At 37.7% G+C, this 14,761-nt stretch overlaps 1 protein-coding gene across 1 annotated transcript; it reads left to right on the forward strand.

Annotated features, from left to right (window-relative positions):
* Positions 1-1,914: 1,914 nt before the first annotated feature.
* On the forward strand, positions 1,915-13,054 carry lactbl1b (lactamase, beta-like 1b). Its single transcript, XM_030778662.1, has 7 exons — positions 1,915-1,974; positions 4,370-4,520; positions 5,590-5,696; positions 6,105-6,262; positions 10,611-10,858; positions 11,801-11,906; positions 12,076-13,054. The coding sequence occupies exons 1-7, from the start codon at positions 1,915-1,917 to the stop codon at positions 13,052-13,054; spliced, it is 1,809 nt and encodes a 602-aa protein (XP_030634522.1).
* Positions 13,055-14,761: the final 1,707 nt, after the last annotated feature.

The raw sequence follows: 14,761 nt of genomic DNA on the forward strand, positions 1-14,761 counted from the left end.
TCTCTACAGTGAGGCCAGTTAAAGTATCTTTGGGCGTGGCAACTGTGATGAATTTAGTCAACTTTTTCATGGAAACAAACAAACAAACAAAATGTGGCAGGGCCAAACCGAAATGATATGTGTCTTCATGTGACTAATACATAGAATCATTCACAGAAGAGAGATTACCAATTGCCCCATGGTTTGGGTTTGATGACTGCTTTCAATCATCAAGACTGTAACATGCAAATCATGTCAGTATAGCCATTTCCATCTGCACGGCTGTTGCATAAAGCATTATGCAACCAGCGTATGGCTCAGGAGAAAAAACAAGCTAGACCAAATTCTTCCTATGGACAAAAAATAAACATGTCCATGGGGTTGGGGAGCAATGCAGAGAGAAAAATTATATGTGATATACAAAGTAATATATGGACACCAAAGAACACTAAGAGGCAAAACAACACAAGCTGTGAAGTGGTGAGATAAATTGGTTTGACATTTATTTCAAACCCTTGATGAACCTTTCATGAAGTGGCAGTATTTATATATTTATTTAGGTAGTTAGTTTGTTAGTTATTTTAGAAACTGAGCTGTCACCATGATGTAGTTGCAATGGGTGTGAAGTGGACAGGATGTGATGAATGGTCGATAAATGATTTTTACAATGTAGGCTCATACTGACACGTAATTTTTACCAGAACATCAAGGACTGTCTATTATCAGGCACAATATTACACTATAAAGAGGGATTTGTGGTTGTTAGGTTTTAATATAAAAACATGAATTAATTATTTTCTATGCTCTAAAAACAGCAGCAAGACAACCAAATGAAATTATAAAGGTGTACCATTTGTCCTGACATTTCTAAGCTTTGTGATGCTTAGAAAATGTTCTCCCAGACACCTGATGCTTCACAAGTAGGAGAGAGGAAAGGAAGCGGAAAATGCTTTAAGTCTTCCCTGTGGTGCTTTTCAAATACACAGTAGCCTATACTTAAAACAAATATGAATGAATGCATCAATTATTTATTTTTTCATTACATTACAGTCACTTGGAAGAAGAAATGTTGCCAGTATTCCTATCTGAAAAAAGCTGAACACTGAAAAAAGCCATGCTAAAACATACATTAAATACCTGTCTGTTATGACCAACCTGGCACATGAGAAAAACCACTGATAATGATAATTATCTGTTCACATTACCTGCTAAGCAATGGAGGATGTGTTTCATTTGACTAATGATACTCATAAACTGGTGCAGAAATTACTGAGTATCAGAGAAGCAATCTAAAGAGTGTAAAATAGGTGTCCAAGTTAAACCTGTTGTACAAAGCAACTTTGAAAAAGCTAAAATGATACATGCATGTATAAAGACCACAATATCACCAGGGGAAGTGACTGTTGCATGCCACACCTGTAGCTAACAGTGAAGCTTGAATAACACTGTCTCTTTGTAATGAGATTTGTGTCTTATTATCACTTCTGAGTCTTCCAGCAGGTGTTTTGACAGGTTTATTTAGAGTGCCTCCTTAAGAACTGACAGGCACAGTGTAGACCTTACTTTTCCACCATACGCCACTTATAAAATTGGGGTGGGGGCAATCTGGGAGTTGTTACTGACATTTTTATGGGGAAATTCTATCCTCGATAGGGAAATATTGTTAGTTGTTTTCTACTCAACATGAATGCACCTCTTTCTGGCGCTGGATAAGAGCAACTTCTAGATGAACAAAACTTGTAAACTGTATTTTTCTTTTAAATGTAAACAGAAAAAATCATGATTGAATGCAAATGCAGATCAAGTCGTGTACCACATTTTGCGTGTGTGTCAAGTGTAATGTTATATGTTGCTTGTATATCTTGCTAGCAGGATACTAGGCCAAATATTTAACTCTTATCTAAGTCTTTTCTTGTTTTAAGGTGTTAAGCAAACATGGGGAAGACAGGGAGTAAAGTTCTCAGAGAAACATCTCTGGATGGAGTTCAGCCACAGGTAGGAGAATTCTTGCAAGCATGTCTCAGCATATGTAATACACACATCTTTTACGTGGAATACCTTCAAAGCATAAGAACTGAAATATCTATCATTTATTAAATGTTTTTCTGAACTCTGTATACCTGTTCAAGCACTTCTTTTCAGGTCCTTGTCACATGGCATATATTCCAAATTAAAAAGTATGTGGTTTTAATATCTCAATATTTGTTTTATAATTATTCATGTGTGCAAGGCAATAGTATAGTGGTTGTGAGCTTATGGATTGTGTATTTCTAATATTAGGGATGTATCAGACAATTCGTAAATGTCTGTATTCTTCAAAGCCATGATGTGGTCCATAGAGCCCAGCTACAACAAGCTCACACATCAGTATATTACGCAATGGGGATAGAATCCCAGTCAAGTTTACTCTTTATCTCCCTCTGGATCACCATCAGCAGGATGCATAGCGGAATGCATTAGAGCATCATCCATATTAACCATTAGTAGTGTGAAAACAAATATGTACAACTATATCAAAAATAAAATAACTCAAGTAAAAAGTGATAAATTTAATAAACAGGAAAATGTTGAGATAAGTACATGTTGTGTAATCCTACTGTAATTCTGTTGGTGGCATGGTTTGATGCAGAACCTTGATATAAACAAAACATGCTTTATTTTTCCTACCAAATTGATACATTTGTGACTCCTTGTTTAAGACTTCCAGCTGAAAATTCTTCTCAGATCACATAATTACGGTATCAGCTCCAGTTCTTTGTGTCAGATGCTGTAGTTTAATACCCAAATGCTGTAGTGAAGTATTCCCAGTTTTGTTCATTTATAGAGATGGTTTCTTCCATCTTACTTCCTTTATTGTTAATTTCTGTGGACTGTGTATATGGTACCTCACACCTGCCTCTCACACTATTGTCACCAATTAAATACTATTTGGTTGAGCAAATGGACAAGCTTAAGCAATGACTCATTACATTCACCTGTGTGATATACAGTAAATGACCTGTGGGCCATTGTTTGAGCCATGGCAGGTATATTTGTTGTAAAATAATTAAGTATAAAGTTGCAGCTTTCCTGGACACATCGGTCTTCTTGTCTACTCTGCCCCCGCCACTTCTGTTGTCCTCATAGTTGTTATATTGCAAAAAGTGGTAATGAAACATTGTGAAGAGGCATTAGTTGAGGTCCTCAGATGTTCTCAAGACAAGAGGACAGAACAGTTCTAAGTCAAAGCCTTATATAATGACTTTTCCTATCTCCTCTGCTCCTCCCCTTTGTCACCAGACACCTGAGAATCTCCCATCTGGTCAGTTCATATGATTCAGCATGACATTGCTTGCTGGTTGTGTGTGAAGGGGTTCTATGCTGATATATGCTGTACTCTTCATTTTTTTGTGGCAGAAGCTGTTTTGTTTTTAGCGTACAATTCAGGGTTCATCCTGGCAACAGAAAAACAGTACTGAAGTGAATCGATTCACAGGGATTAAGATTAAGACTTGCTGTGCTCTGATGGGTTTTAGTGGAGTAAATCTAGGGATTATGATGTCAGGCAGTCCGCTGCAGTGGGAGAGGAAATTGAATTGTCAGAGAAGTACTGGTTGTTGAGATTATGGCAGTCAGTCTGAAGATGTCTGAAGAGAATCACGTTTGTCCTGAGTCTCTCTTTCCTTAGTTTAGTCCACATGGAGCAGCAACAGGCACCTTTAGGGTGGAGGAATTCCTATCTGCAATAGCTTTACATTTGGAGACCGTGACAACAGTGAAATCAATTTAGGAAGCAGCATTTTTGTCAGATCTATTCATCATCATATATTTCATCACCTGATGTAACTTCTCAACACGCAAATCAGAAGTTTTATCTTTACATGTGGTGAGTATCCACTGATGTGAACAACCTCAGCACAAGAGATTTTGCTACAATCAAATGACTTTTTCTTCTCCAAAAAAGCAAGAAAATGATCAAATATGTTACCATGACATTTTCAGATGTTGGATCCTCATCTTTGGATCCTCAGTGTTGCGCTGCAGTTGAATGGTGGAATGAGGCAGTTTCCATGGCATTCTAATTTTATTAGAAAACTATATGTGAGAAATTGTGTGTGTTATGTTCCCAAATACCTTGCATGATATAATGTTAAAACTGTTTGAAATTGAAAGGCTCAAGTATTTTCAAATCAAAGTATTTAAAAAAAGCTTTCAGAATGAGTTTAGTGTTTTCCATGAATTTTGCACAGAATGTTGTTTGTGTCCAAACTCATTTAAAATTCCTTTTTTAATTTGTTGTAAAATGTCAGTTCTTGTTCCCGTATCATTTCACATTCTTAAATTGTCAAATATAGGTGACACATTGGAGACAGGTTTAATTCTCACAGCCATATGCACCTTTGTGTTCCAGCCAACTCCAGCAGCTGCCATAGAAGCACTCACCAAAAACAGTAAGATGAAGGTGAAATGGACCCAGCTTGGCCTGATCTTCTTCCTTCTACTTTCCCTGGTCATGACTGGCTGCTTTATCTGGCAGTATCAGCTGCCAAAGTTACTGCCAGGTGAGAGACACCAATCAGGTCAGGTGTTAAAGCTCAGGTGAAAAGCTTCTTTCTCGCTGACCTCTCACCGAGTTCAGCTGCTTTTCAGAGCTCTATGGTATATCTTGGTCACTCTGTACATAAAGTATATTTGCCATATTCTGAAATTACAAATTATTTATGGAATTCACGGTAGCTATTTCTATTTGTCTGGTCACAAGGAGGATGTCTCACTTAATAGTGATGTAGATATAGGCTACACTGGCATTTAAATTCAATTCAAAACTTAAAAAAGTGCAACCAGTTAGCACTTATCTGTCACATGAAGTAAACGAGAAAACCCGAGAAGGGAGAGGGTGTCAGCTTTTTCATGTGTCTAGGCAATTTAAAAAGTGGGCGAAAAAAATCGTTGATGTTTTTGTTCAAAATTCATGGATGACATGATTCCCGTTTAAAATTCATTGTTGTAATATAAAGCATCCTGAGGCACCATGGGGGAGCCAATGCATGTCCAACACTATGTCTGAAGTGCAATTATTAAATCCTATTAAGCACTCACTGTGGGCAAGAACAGGATTAGAATGCTAAAACAAGTGCCATTATATTTAAAAGGGAGGGAAACACATTAGGTTATATTGGTCCACAAGGAGAAATCTTTCTATTTCTGTTGCCTCCTGGTGTCAGCCTACATCTGATGATTTCTCCTCTGTCATTCAGTCAAATGATGTCCTGGCATTGAGGACATTAATATATTTTTGATAGCAGTACATGTTTCAGCTCTGATTTAATATTAGAGTGTTAAGATATTTTATAACTGTTGTACAGAAATCAATTATATATTTATGGTTCATTCATGATTCAGAAGTAAAATGAACACATCTAAAGATACTTAATCTATGAACCCTCTAAAATAAAATAGTTTGATTTCAAACATTAAAGTACACTACAGTAATGAATTCATTTGAGAGCCAATCAATTCATGCAACACTTTGAGTTAGAGTTAAATTAAAAATTGTGTTTTTAAACAATCATTTCTGTTGTCTAAATCAGTGTCTAAGGTGGACAATTAATTTTCTCTCTATTTTTTCAGATGAAGATATAGGGAGAAATTCCAAATCTGAGCAGATGTGTCCCAGATTCCCTGAGCCCACACCTTTGGAGCATCCCATTCCCAGCTTAAAGGAAGCACTGGAAAAGGTGAGGCAGAGAGATACGTCCATCACTTTCACCAACAATGCTTTGTAAGGCTTTGGATGATTCTGAACATCGATCAAGCGAAATTATTCCCTCAAACCTCAAATTCTTCAAATGCTTCAAATTCTTCAAATCAAAGTGGAAGAATGACTGATCATATCCTTTCCCACTCCTCCATATCCGACCCTGGAGTTATAGAGAGTAATTGTGCTGCTATACACTCAAACTTGAACCGGCCCTTCACAAAGCCCACGAATAATTGAGGGAGTGTTTAAGATAAAAAGTAAAATGTTGTGTTTGTCTGTTTTGCTGGGTTAACCTTGCTTCATCTTACTCACAGTAAATCTTCTTACCCTGTTCTCATATGTGCTGATAACCTGTTGTGCATTTGAATACAATGCCTTCCTTTAGGTGGACAGTCTTTTGCGTCAAAGCATTAACCCCAAGAGTTTGCCTGCAATATCAGCCATAGTCATCTACAATGACACCGTTCTCTGGACTGGAAACTTTGGCAAAAGGAATGGTAGCGACCCCCTTTCAGCACCTCCAAATGAATACACCATCTACAGGTGAGTCAGCACATCTACTGAGGTCATACTATACAGAAAGGGCTAGAGTTGGTAATACTGTTAACGTGCTGCATTGGGAAATGCTTCCCAGGTGGCTGTGTGTGACAGTATTATTGTACAAGAGACCATCCCAATAAATGGCTATATATTGTCACTACATAGTGACTTTACTACACAAGTTAATGTTTGCAACCTTGTGCAAATGTCTTTTCTCAGAGTGCAAGCCTGTTAAATGGCTAGACAGTAAGACTGTAAAGTAGATAAGCAGTGTTTGCCAAAAACATCTCAATCATCCTGGGAAAATCCATTTACCCTGTCTACTCTTCTAAAACAAGGCAGACATAATATCATGAGTAGATCATTAATTTAGCAGTATGCTAAAATCTGAAACTGCAGTGCAATGAATTTCAGAGTTTGTTTCAGCTGATTAGAGTGATGAGCTTGGGTAGCACTTCAGGAAAAATAATTGCAATTTGCTGTTTCAGGGAAGATGATTACAAAGTAAAGTGTTCCCTGTCACCAGACGTATAAGATTTTTGCTAGCTTATACAGGTTGTATTCAGCTGAGCCCTCTCTATTTCCATCACTTTCAGACATTAGAACATCCCAAGTAGCTTTTCTTCTTGCATATTCTTGCAGACTGGCTGCAACAAACAAACTCGTTGGTGTATTCTGTCACTTACATTGCTCACATGCAATACTATTTCACAGAGTGAGCATCCTTTGAAACGACAATCACAGAGGGTTACTGCTACACACACTGTTTTAGTTGGCTCTTAAGTTGTGGCATAACGTCAGGTCACCAACTTATTTAGAGTGATTGTGTTTCAGCCTGCCACACAAGGACGGAGTGTTTTTTTAAACAAAAAAATCCCTTATCTGTCTGTGTCTGTTTTGTTAGAGTAATGCCTCTGTGTAGACACTCATCATTTGTAATCTCATGCTGTATTTGTCCTTGCAACATCACATTAGGAGGCTCCTGCTGTTTGCCTTTTCATCTACTCTATGTATCCCATGAGCAATTTGGTTACATATGCATTAGTTGGACACATCCATATCTGAGCTTTGAAGCAGAACAGAAAATCTATAGGTTTTATTTGAAAGAGTGCTTTTCAAAGTCTTCCATTAGTTTTGACTTTAGAATTGTTTACCTAATTTGAATGTTTCAAATATTTACATTTGACTTTATTTTTCCATATGTACTGTCACGCAAGAACAGTTCATTTCTACTGTATCGTAACTGGTAGCATCATGGATTCTTCAATTCCAAACACACTTCCTTTGGTCCAAGCCATTAAACCCATAAAGAGAAGTATGCCCTGTTGTATCTACTACACTATAGTGGATACAACATGGAGTGTATACATGTAATATGTCCCAAAAATGCCATAGAAGTCTGATAATGGTGTGGACGATGCATCATACTGAGCACATTAAACTAAATTTATCTCACTCTATGGACACTTGCTGTAATAGTCATATATTGAACTGCCACAAGGAATTTCCATAACTGTTCTACACTCTGAGGGATTTAAGAAATTACTTTCTTCATGTATCCCAGTTTGACATTCCAAAGGGGTGATTTGTCCATGTATAATCTGAAGCCAGTGTTCGACCACAGTTCCGCAAACTTGTGTTCTACCTTTAGTTTCACCTGTGCGTTTCTACCTTTATTTCTGTACAAATTTATGAAAGACGCCTCATGACAATCTGAGGGAGGTAAAAAAAATAATCTGTAAGGATCATTTAGGTGGTATAATTCCCAGCAGGCATTTCTGACATGTAAACACAGCATCTGCACTGTGACAACAGTGGTTGATACTTTAATATCTTTATTGTCATGCATCATTTGGATCCTGTCACCGACTAAAATGTACTAAGTACTACCTTTGATTTTGGCTCAGGACATGCAGCATCAGTAGGTTTCCCCTATGTTCCTTTCATCGTCATATTAACAACACTGATCAAAAGTAATCTGGTTACAATAACATGACAATGTTTATAGTTTGTACAGCCTACATTAAACCATTAAACCAAGTATTTGTGCATGAGCTCAATAACAAGTGCTGCTTTTCAAAAAAAACTGAAAATCTATGCAAGATGTTAAAGAAATCATATTAAATGATATGGTGCAGATATACAGATATCACATCAGCTCCAAAACTACTAAAGCATATCAGTAACACATGTTAAAGCAAGTGAAAAAAGGGGGGGAAAAAACAGCAGCATGCAGATTGGAGAGAGCAGATTGTGATTCTGAATGCGGAGCACTTAAATAAAAACTGAGATCCTTTCTCCCTAGACTCAATTCCAAATATAGATCACATGTCAGCAGTGATTTAAATAATTTCATATAGGAATAATGAATCATCCCTTTTCAGACCCAGAGTTTATGTATCTCATGCGTCTGCTTACAGTATTAATGAAATCCTCTGGAGCATCAGTGTTAGGCTCTACCATAGCCTTGGGTGATTAGTCAAAGTTTGAGGGGCACACCATTTAATGCTCCAGTCTTGAGTACAGATGACACGGTTGTTATCACATGCTGATAGAAAACTGCTCTTTTCCTTGCTCTCTGCCTGTTAATCCTTTGCGAGCTCTTTACACATGCTGCAGCAGCTTTTGCTCTGTTTACGAGCTGAATGCACACTGAGCACACAGAGACCTAGATCCAAATGAGACATCGTTTGATCATTATCAAATGTCAAATGAATTCTCCCAGTGCTTTGGCATGACTCTATTCTTTGACCTATGACTCTCCTCTTAACGAGGGGAAATTTGGAAACCTTTGCAATTGCAAACTGATCTTGAGGAAACTGATCTTGACAGGTAGCTCTGTTTTCTAACTTAAAAATGTCATTGTGATGGCTATTTAATTTAGAAGAATGGGGCTGAACTTTGTTTATTTGCGCTACACATACTTAAGGACAAATGTCAAATTTTCCCTTTATTCGCTGTCTCTGTCTGGTCATTTAATAGCTCTATAATTTGTCTATTCAATACAACACATTAAGGGCCTATGCCCTCGACCAAAGCTGTCAATGCATCCAAAGTATTCCAGCCAACAACAATAATATCGCTAAAACAAATCTTATGGAATAAACCTAACTTCAAGCACAATTTATGTCTGACCCAGTGTGAGGAACACATGATAGTATGGGTTTGTTTAGTTCTGTGATAACATTATGGGAGCAGAGAGGGGTCATGACCTGAAACCTTTTTCTTAGCCATTATCACAACATAACAGTCAGTTGTTTCCTCAAGATCACATGATCATTTTTTCTTTCATTAATACAAATTCTTTTTGTTGCTAGCCATCACCCTAGATAGATTTATGGCAGGGTATTCAAGAAGGTAGTGTAATTTAAACATGCACTAAACAAATGTAAATAAGTCACTAAACAAATGTGAGTCAGACTACTGTATTATAATCCCAAGAAATTATTGTGATCTCATGAAAACAATCCGTTTTCATGTTGTGATGAAAAGATAATTTATTTGAAAATTTGAGAAACAAGCAATTGTTATGCTGTGATAACAGGATCATTGATGTGTGATCTTGAGAAAACAATAAATTATTTTGTGGTAATGAAGTGATTATTTTGTGATCTTGAGAAAACAATTAATTGTTATGTTCAGTTTTGCAGCCATACGCTCTCTCGGTTTAATTACTATTTCATGATTTCATGCTGACAATAATGAAGTTTTAATTATTCAGTCAGTCAAGTTACCAGTAGACACTTATGTTTAATAGACGAGTAAATATAGCTGGTAAATGAATTTTACAGGATTATATATTTAATGTTTACGTCTTCTTAAATATACAGACAGTGACTTCAATATCTGAAATATTTTGCTTGTCATATACAGGGAAAAAACTGAATATGTCATGAAATTGCTGGCACCTAAGTCATGATCTCAGAAAATGTAGATGGAAATACATCTCTTAGCATCGTCATTTGAAGGTTGATGTAAAATGTGTCACTTATGCAACATTTCAAACTGAAATTAAGAATAATAAGCCAGTTGTTGTTCCTGTCGCAGCATACACAGAATTATGTAAGATTAACTTTGAATGATGTTGTTATTATCCTCCAGCAGTATTCTCAGGGACACACTTACTTGCTGTGCCACATCATTTTATGTTTATCTCTGTCATTTTCCTCTTCATTTAAAATCCCTCACAATTGTATGACTATGTGTAATTTAGCATGACACATTTCATAAGCACAGATGCATTTTCCACCACTTTGGAACACTGTGCAACACCACTCACTATTCATGACAATTTCATCAGAAAGAAAGGACAACCAATCTGAATTTGAGACCATTGTGTCCTTTATTGCAGGATTGCTAGCCTCTCCAAGATCTTCCCCACACTGATGCTGTACAAACTGTGGGAGGATGGTAAAATTAGCTCCCTGGATGACCCGCTTGAGAAATACGTGGAGAATTTCACCATCAAAAACCCCTTGGGCAAGACACGAGATTCAGAGCTCAAATATGTGACAGACGGCCTGATTTTTTTGGACAGTGGCGAGGTGCAGATCAGATCATCTTCTGTCACATTGCGTAGAATGGCCAGTCAGCTCTCTGGTAAGCCCACAACTTCAATACCAATATGTTTTTCAAAGCCAATACAGGTATGATTCACAGACCACAGAGTTTTATTAATCAGCAGATGCCTTTCAAAGAGCTGTTTGCAATATCCTGACAGATCAGTGTCCTACCTACATCAGAGTTGATGAGAATATCTGTGCATCTGATCTTTTATGTGTAATAGCACCTGAACTGTTACCTCCTCCTAAATTCAATGAATCACTAGTCTTAAATTTGTGCAGAGCAAGGTGTAAATGAAAAACAGCAGTGTATAACAAGGACCACCCTTCTAATGGCAAGAACAGCTCTAATTATATGTCCTATTTGAAGTGTGCTGCTTTCCCTTTGAATAGATCAGTGCTTCTCATAGTTCTTTCAAACTCCGTGGCCTTCATGCACAACCTAATGGTAGAACTGCATATAAGTGACCTGCTGATGGTTTCCCTTGGATGCCTCATATATATTACATGAACTGATTTCTTTCATCTGGCTCTCTGTAGTCAACCAGTGTCTCTCAACCTGTTGCATGTTGTCACATCACAATGAGCAAAAAGGATTTATGTATATGTGATAAACATTTGCCACCAAAAGGTTACAATATCAGTTCTTTTTTGAACTGCAGGCTGAGATATTGATTTGAATTAGAGCACCAAACCCTCACCAGTTTATTTTATTGAATTCAGCCTAATTACAGTTCACTCTCATTGAAAACTGTGAGTGCTTGGTTCAATCTATGGTGTAATTTGTAGTCCTTTTACTTTCAAGAGCAGGTACAGACCAACACTACTAGAAAAAAAACTCTTCATCATTTTGGCTCCCCAGCGGTGCCTTTAAAGATTAATTCCAGTAAGATCAAAAGTTCCCGGAAATTTGTTGTCTCACATGATCAAAGATGACTTTGTATCCACAAGCTAATTGAACTATAATATGCAACCTCAGGTCTACCAAGAAGGCTTCGGGCAACCAACCTCCTGTGGAAGGGTAAAACTCAAGCTGCCATCAACCTTCTCCAGGATGATGTGCTTGTTGCAGATCCAGGAACCAAGTCAGTTTTCACTTGTTTTCACCAATATACACAAATATATGGCCATTGTATGACAAAACATGTTTCAGTTGTTTTCTGACCAAAAAAAAAATAATTAAGGGACTTTTTATTCTACAGTGTATTCTTGATTCTGCCATTCTTCTCATATTATTCTCTATCTGTCCCTTAGATGTCACTACAGTAATTTGGCTTTCTCCCTGTTGGCCCATGTCATGGCTGAACGAGTCGTGGGTGTGGACTACCAGCGATGGATCTCTGACAACATCCTTAACCGTTTGGGGATGGAGGACACAGGCTTTGACATCACCCCTGGTATCCAGAGTCAAATGGCTATCGGCGTCTACTCCAGTGGCCAGCCTGCACCCCTGTATGATTTGGGCTGGTACAGACCTTCTGGTCAGATGTTTTCCACTGCTGCTGATTTAGCTAAACTGGCCATGGTGCTGCTGGGAGCCTACCACCGCAAACTCCTAGAACCGGACACCCTCAAGATCATGTTAGCACCCCTCTTTCGGTGTGACAAGGACTACTTTGCTAACCGCACAGGCACTCCTTGGGAGGTGAATGAGCAACTAGGCTATGAGGTTGCACGTAAAGATGGGGATCTGGATGGTTACTCTGCCACCTTCTCCCTGGTGCCCCGATTAAAGCTGGGCTTTGTGTTGCTAATGGCAGGCACTAGGCCTCAAAACCAGGACATTGTGGCCAAGACCTACTCTCACATCATCCCTGCCATGGAGAGGGCTTTCCGTGAAGCCAAGCGCACCCTAATCCCTCCCCCAAACCCAGCCCCTTACGTGGGCTTTTACACCTATGGGAACATAACATTTTATGAGATAAGAGCAGGGCCTGATGGAATTTTGTCCATGCAGCAGTTTGGGCCCCAAATTGAGGACCTGATCCCTGAGAGGTACCGGACAATAAAGCTGAACTACCTTGTGGATCGAGTTTTCAGAGTGGTGTTTGAGAAGGAGTACCCGTGTGTCTTACGAGTCAGCACAGCCTCTGTGTCGCTGGAGGCCCAAGATGGGCAGCTCTTTAACTTTTACATGTTTGACAAGAAAGGTGTATCTCCAGGCTTTGACGCACCTGGCTTGAACACTTATAACGTAGTCAGAATAGCTCGAAGACCTACGTTCTCTAATTGAGTTCTAATTCTATGATGAAAGGATTCAACGGATGTCAAAAGTAATTTTATACCCAGAGTCAATGGAAAATTGTTGATTACCTGACAAAAATGAATCAACATAACCTTCATTCAAAGAAAATGTCATTTACTGTAAATATGACTCATTTCATACAATTGCTAGACCTTACTTGTACATGCTTTACATATTCATTGTTTTCTCACTGAGTCGTTTAATCTTTTCTTCAGCCTTCTACATGCTGTTTCAGGATGTTGTTAAAAGTAGACGAGTCCAGTAATTTCTAATACTCACAATACTAATCCCATTGTTCAGCTCTTCAAGACACATACAAGTGAGGTTTGCAGGTTACAAGGAATATTTTTTTTTTTCATAGCAAGGTATTCTATAAAGTATAATTTATATAATGCACCTCACTCATTTGAATAGATCTTTAAAGAATGCACTTAATGGAGTTTTCTAAAATACTGTGCATTAAATCAAGAAAGCTGTGGCTGTCTATTGACGTATTGAATGACAATGCATTAGAGGCACAATTAAGGTCTCATTTCAGTTGGGAGAGAGGTTCTACATTGTTTTTTTTTTTTCATTTATAAAGTGACTGCAAAACCACAGGTTTTAATTCACATTATACTGTGTGTAGAACTGAGTGCATCAAGAGCTCAGTGAAAATAACCTCTTTCAAACCATGAATGAATATATTTTTTTGTACACAATGGATACATGTCAGTCTTTTATTTTAGTAATATTCACCTGAAATGTAAAACTGTCCCATGTCTATGCCAAATCCTAATAAAATCTCATTCTGCAAAAGTGATGAGGCAAAAGGATTTCAAACACACCCTAGTATGTATGAAAGTGCACATACACAAGCACACAGACATTCACAACACAGTCACTTACATAATGCACACATGCTAAGATATACACACAGTGAACACAACACTGCAGTACACGTCCCACAGAAAATTATGCGTACAATTATTTTACATGAAGCAGAATAAAGAAGAAATCCTCCTACATAAATCAATAAACTTTGCAGAATGAAATAATGCACAATAATCACTGCCTAACAGAAATACAAAAAAAGACAGTTCAAGTTGTCATGAACCTATTTTTCTATGCATGTATTCCTGATGGCCTACCCCTGGTCACAATAGTGTAATTATCTCATAGGAAGGAAGAATGCAGCCCTCTCCTTTAGCAGGCAAATGCCAAGAGTGAATGCCAATCAGAGATCTCCATTCTGCATGGCCCAAATAGCCCCACAGCTCATCTTACAGTGCAGTCAATGAATCATTGTGTAACTTATCATGACCAAAGCAGCATCTCAGAATGCAGTTTGGTACACAATGACAACATTCCTCAGTCATTCATTGTCATTCATTTTGCTAATTTTATTTATCTTGCAGACCTTAATCGAAACAAATTCAAAATGCTGGCGCAATGTCATATAAAGATCATCTCTATCTCTTGCTTGTTTGATGTAAAAAACTAAAACATAGACAAAAAAAGGAGATGTGTCAGCTTTTCTCAGTGCTGAGAGGCAACAACAAAGACAAAGCAATAAATGGAGCAACAAGTGAGTCATAGAACATGACAGTGTAAATTAACAGAGCTTTGAAAATGATTTTACTTGACAAATACAAGAAAGATTGAAAATTCGTTCATTTCTATTGAGTCTGACATTTTTTTATTCTTTATTTACAG

Source organism: Chanos chanos, chromosome 6 (assembly GCF_902362185.1).
Source record: "Chanos chanos chromosome 6, fChaCha1.1, whole genome shotgun sequence".
In the NCBI taxonomy this organism is placed as follows: Eukaryota; Metazoa; Chordata; class Actinopteri; order Gonorynchiformes; family Chanidae; genus Chanos; species Chanos chanos.

Coding starts and splice junctions, on each gene's coding strand:
- lactbl1b (XM_030778662.1), top strand. CDS start 1,915: ATGGGGAAGACAGGGAGTAAAGTTCTCAGAGAAACATCTCTGGATGGA. Junction 4,521..5,589: donor GCTGCCAAAGTTACTGCCAG/GTGAGAGACACC, acceptor CTATTTTTTCAG/ATGAAGATATAGGGAGAAAT. Junction 10,859..11,800: donor AATGGCCAGTCAGCTCTCTG/GTAAGCCCACAA, acceptor ATGCAACCTCAG/GTCTACCAAGAAGGCTTCGG.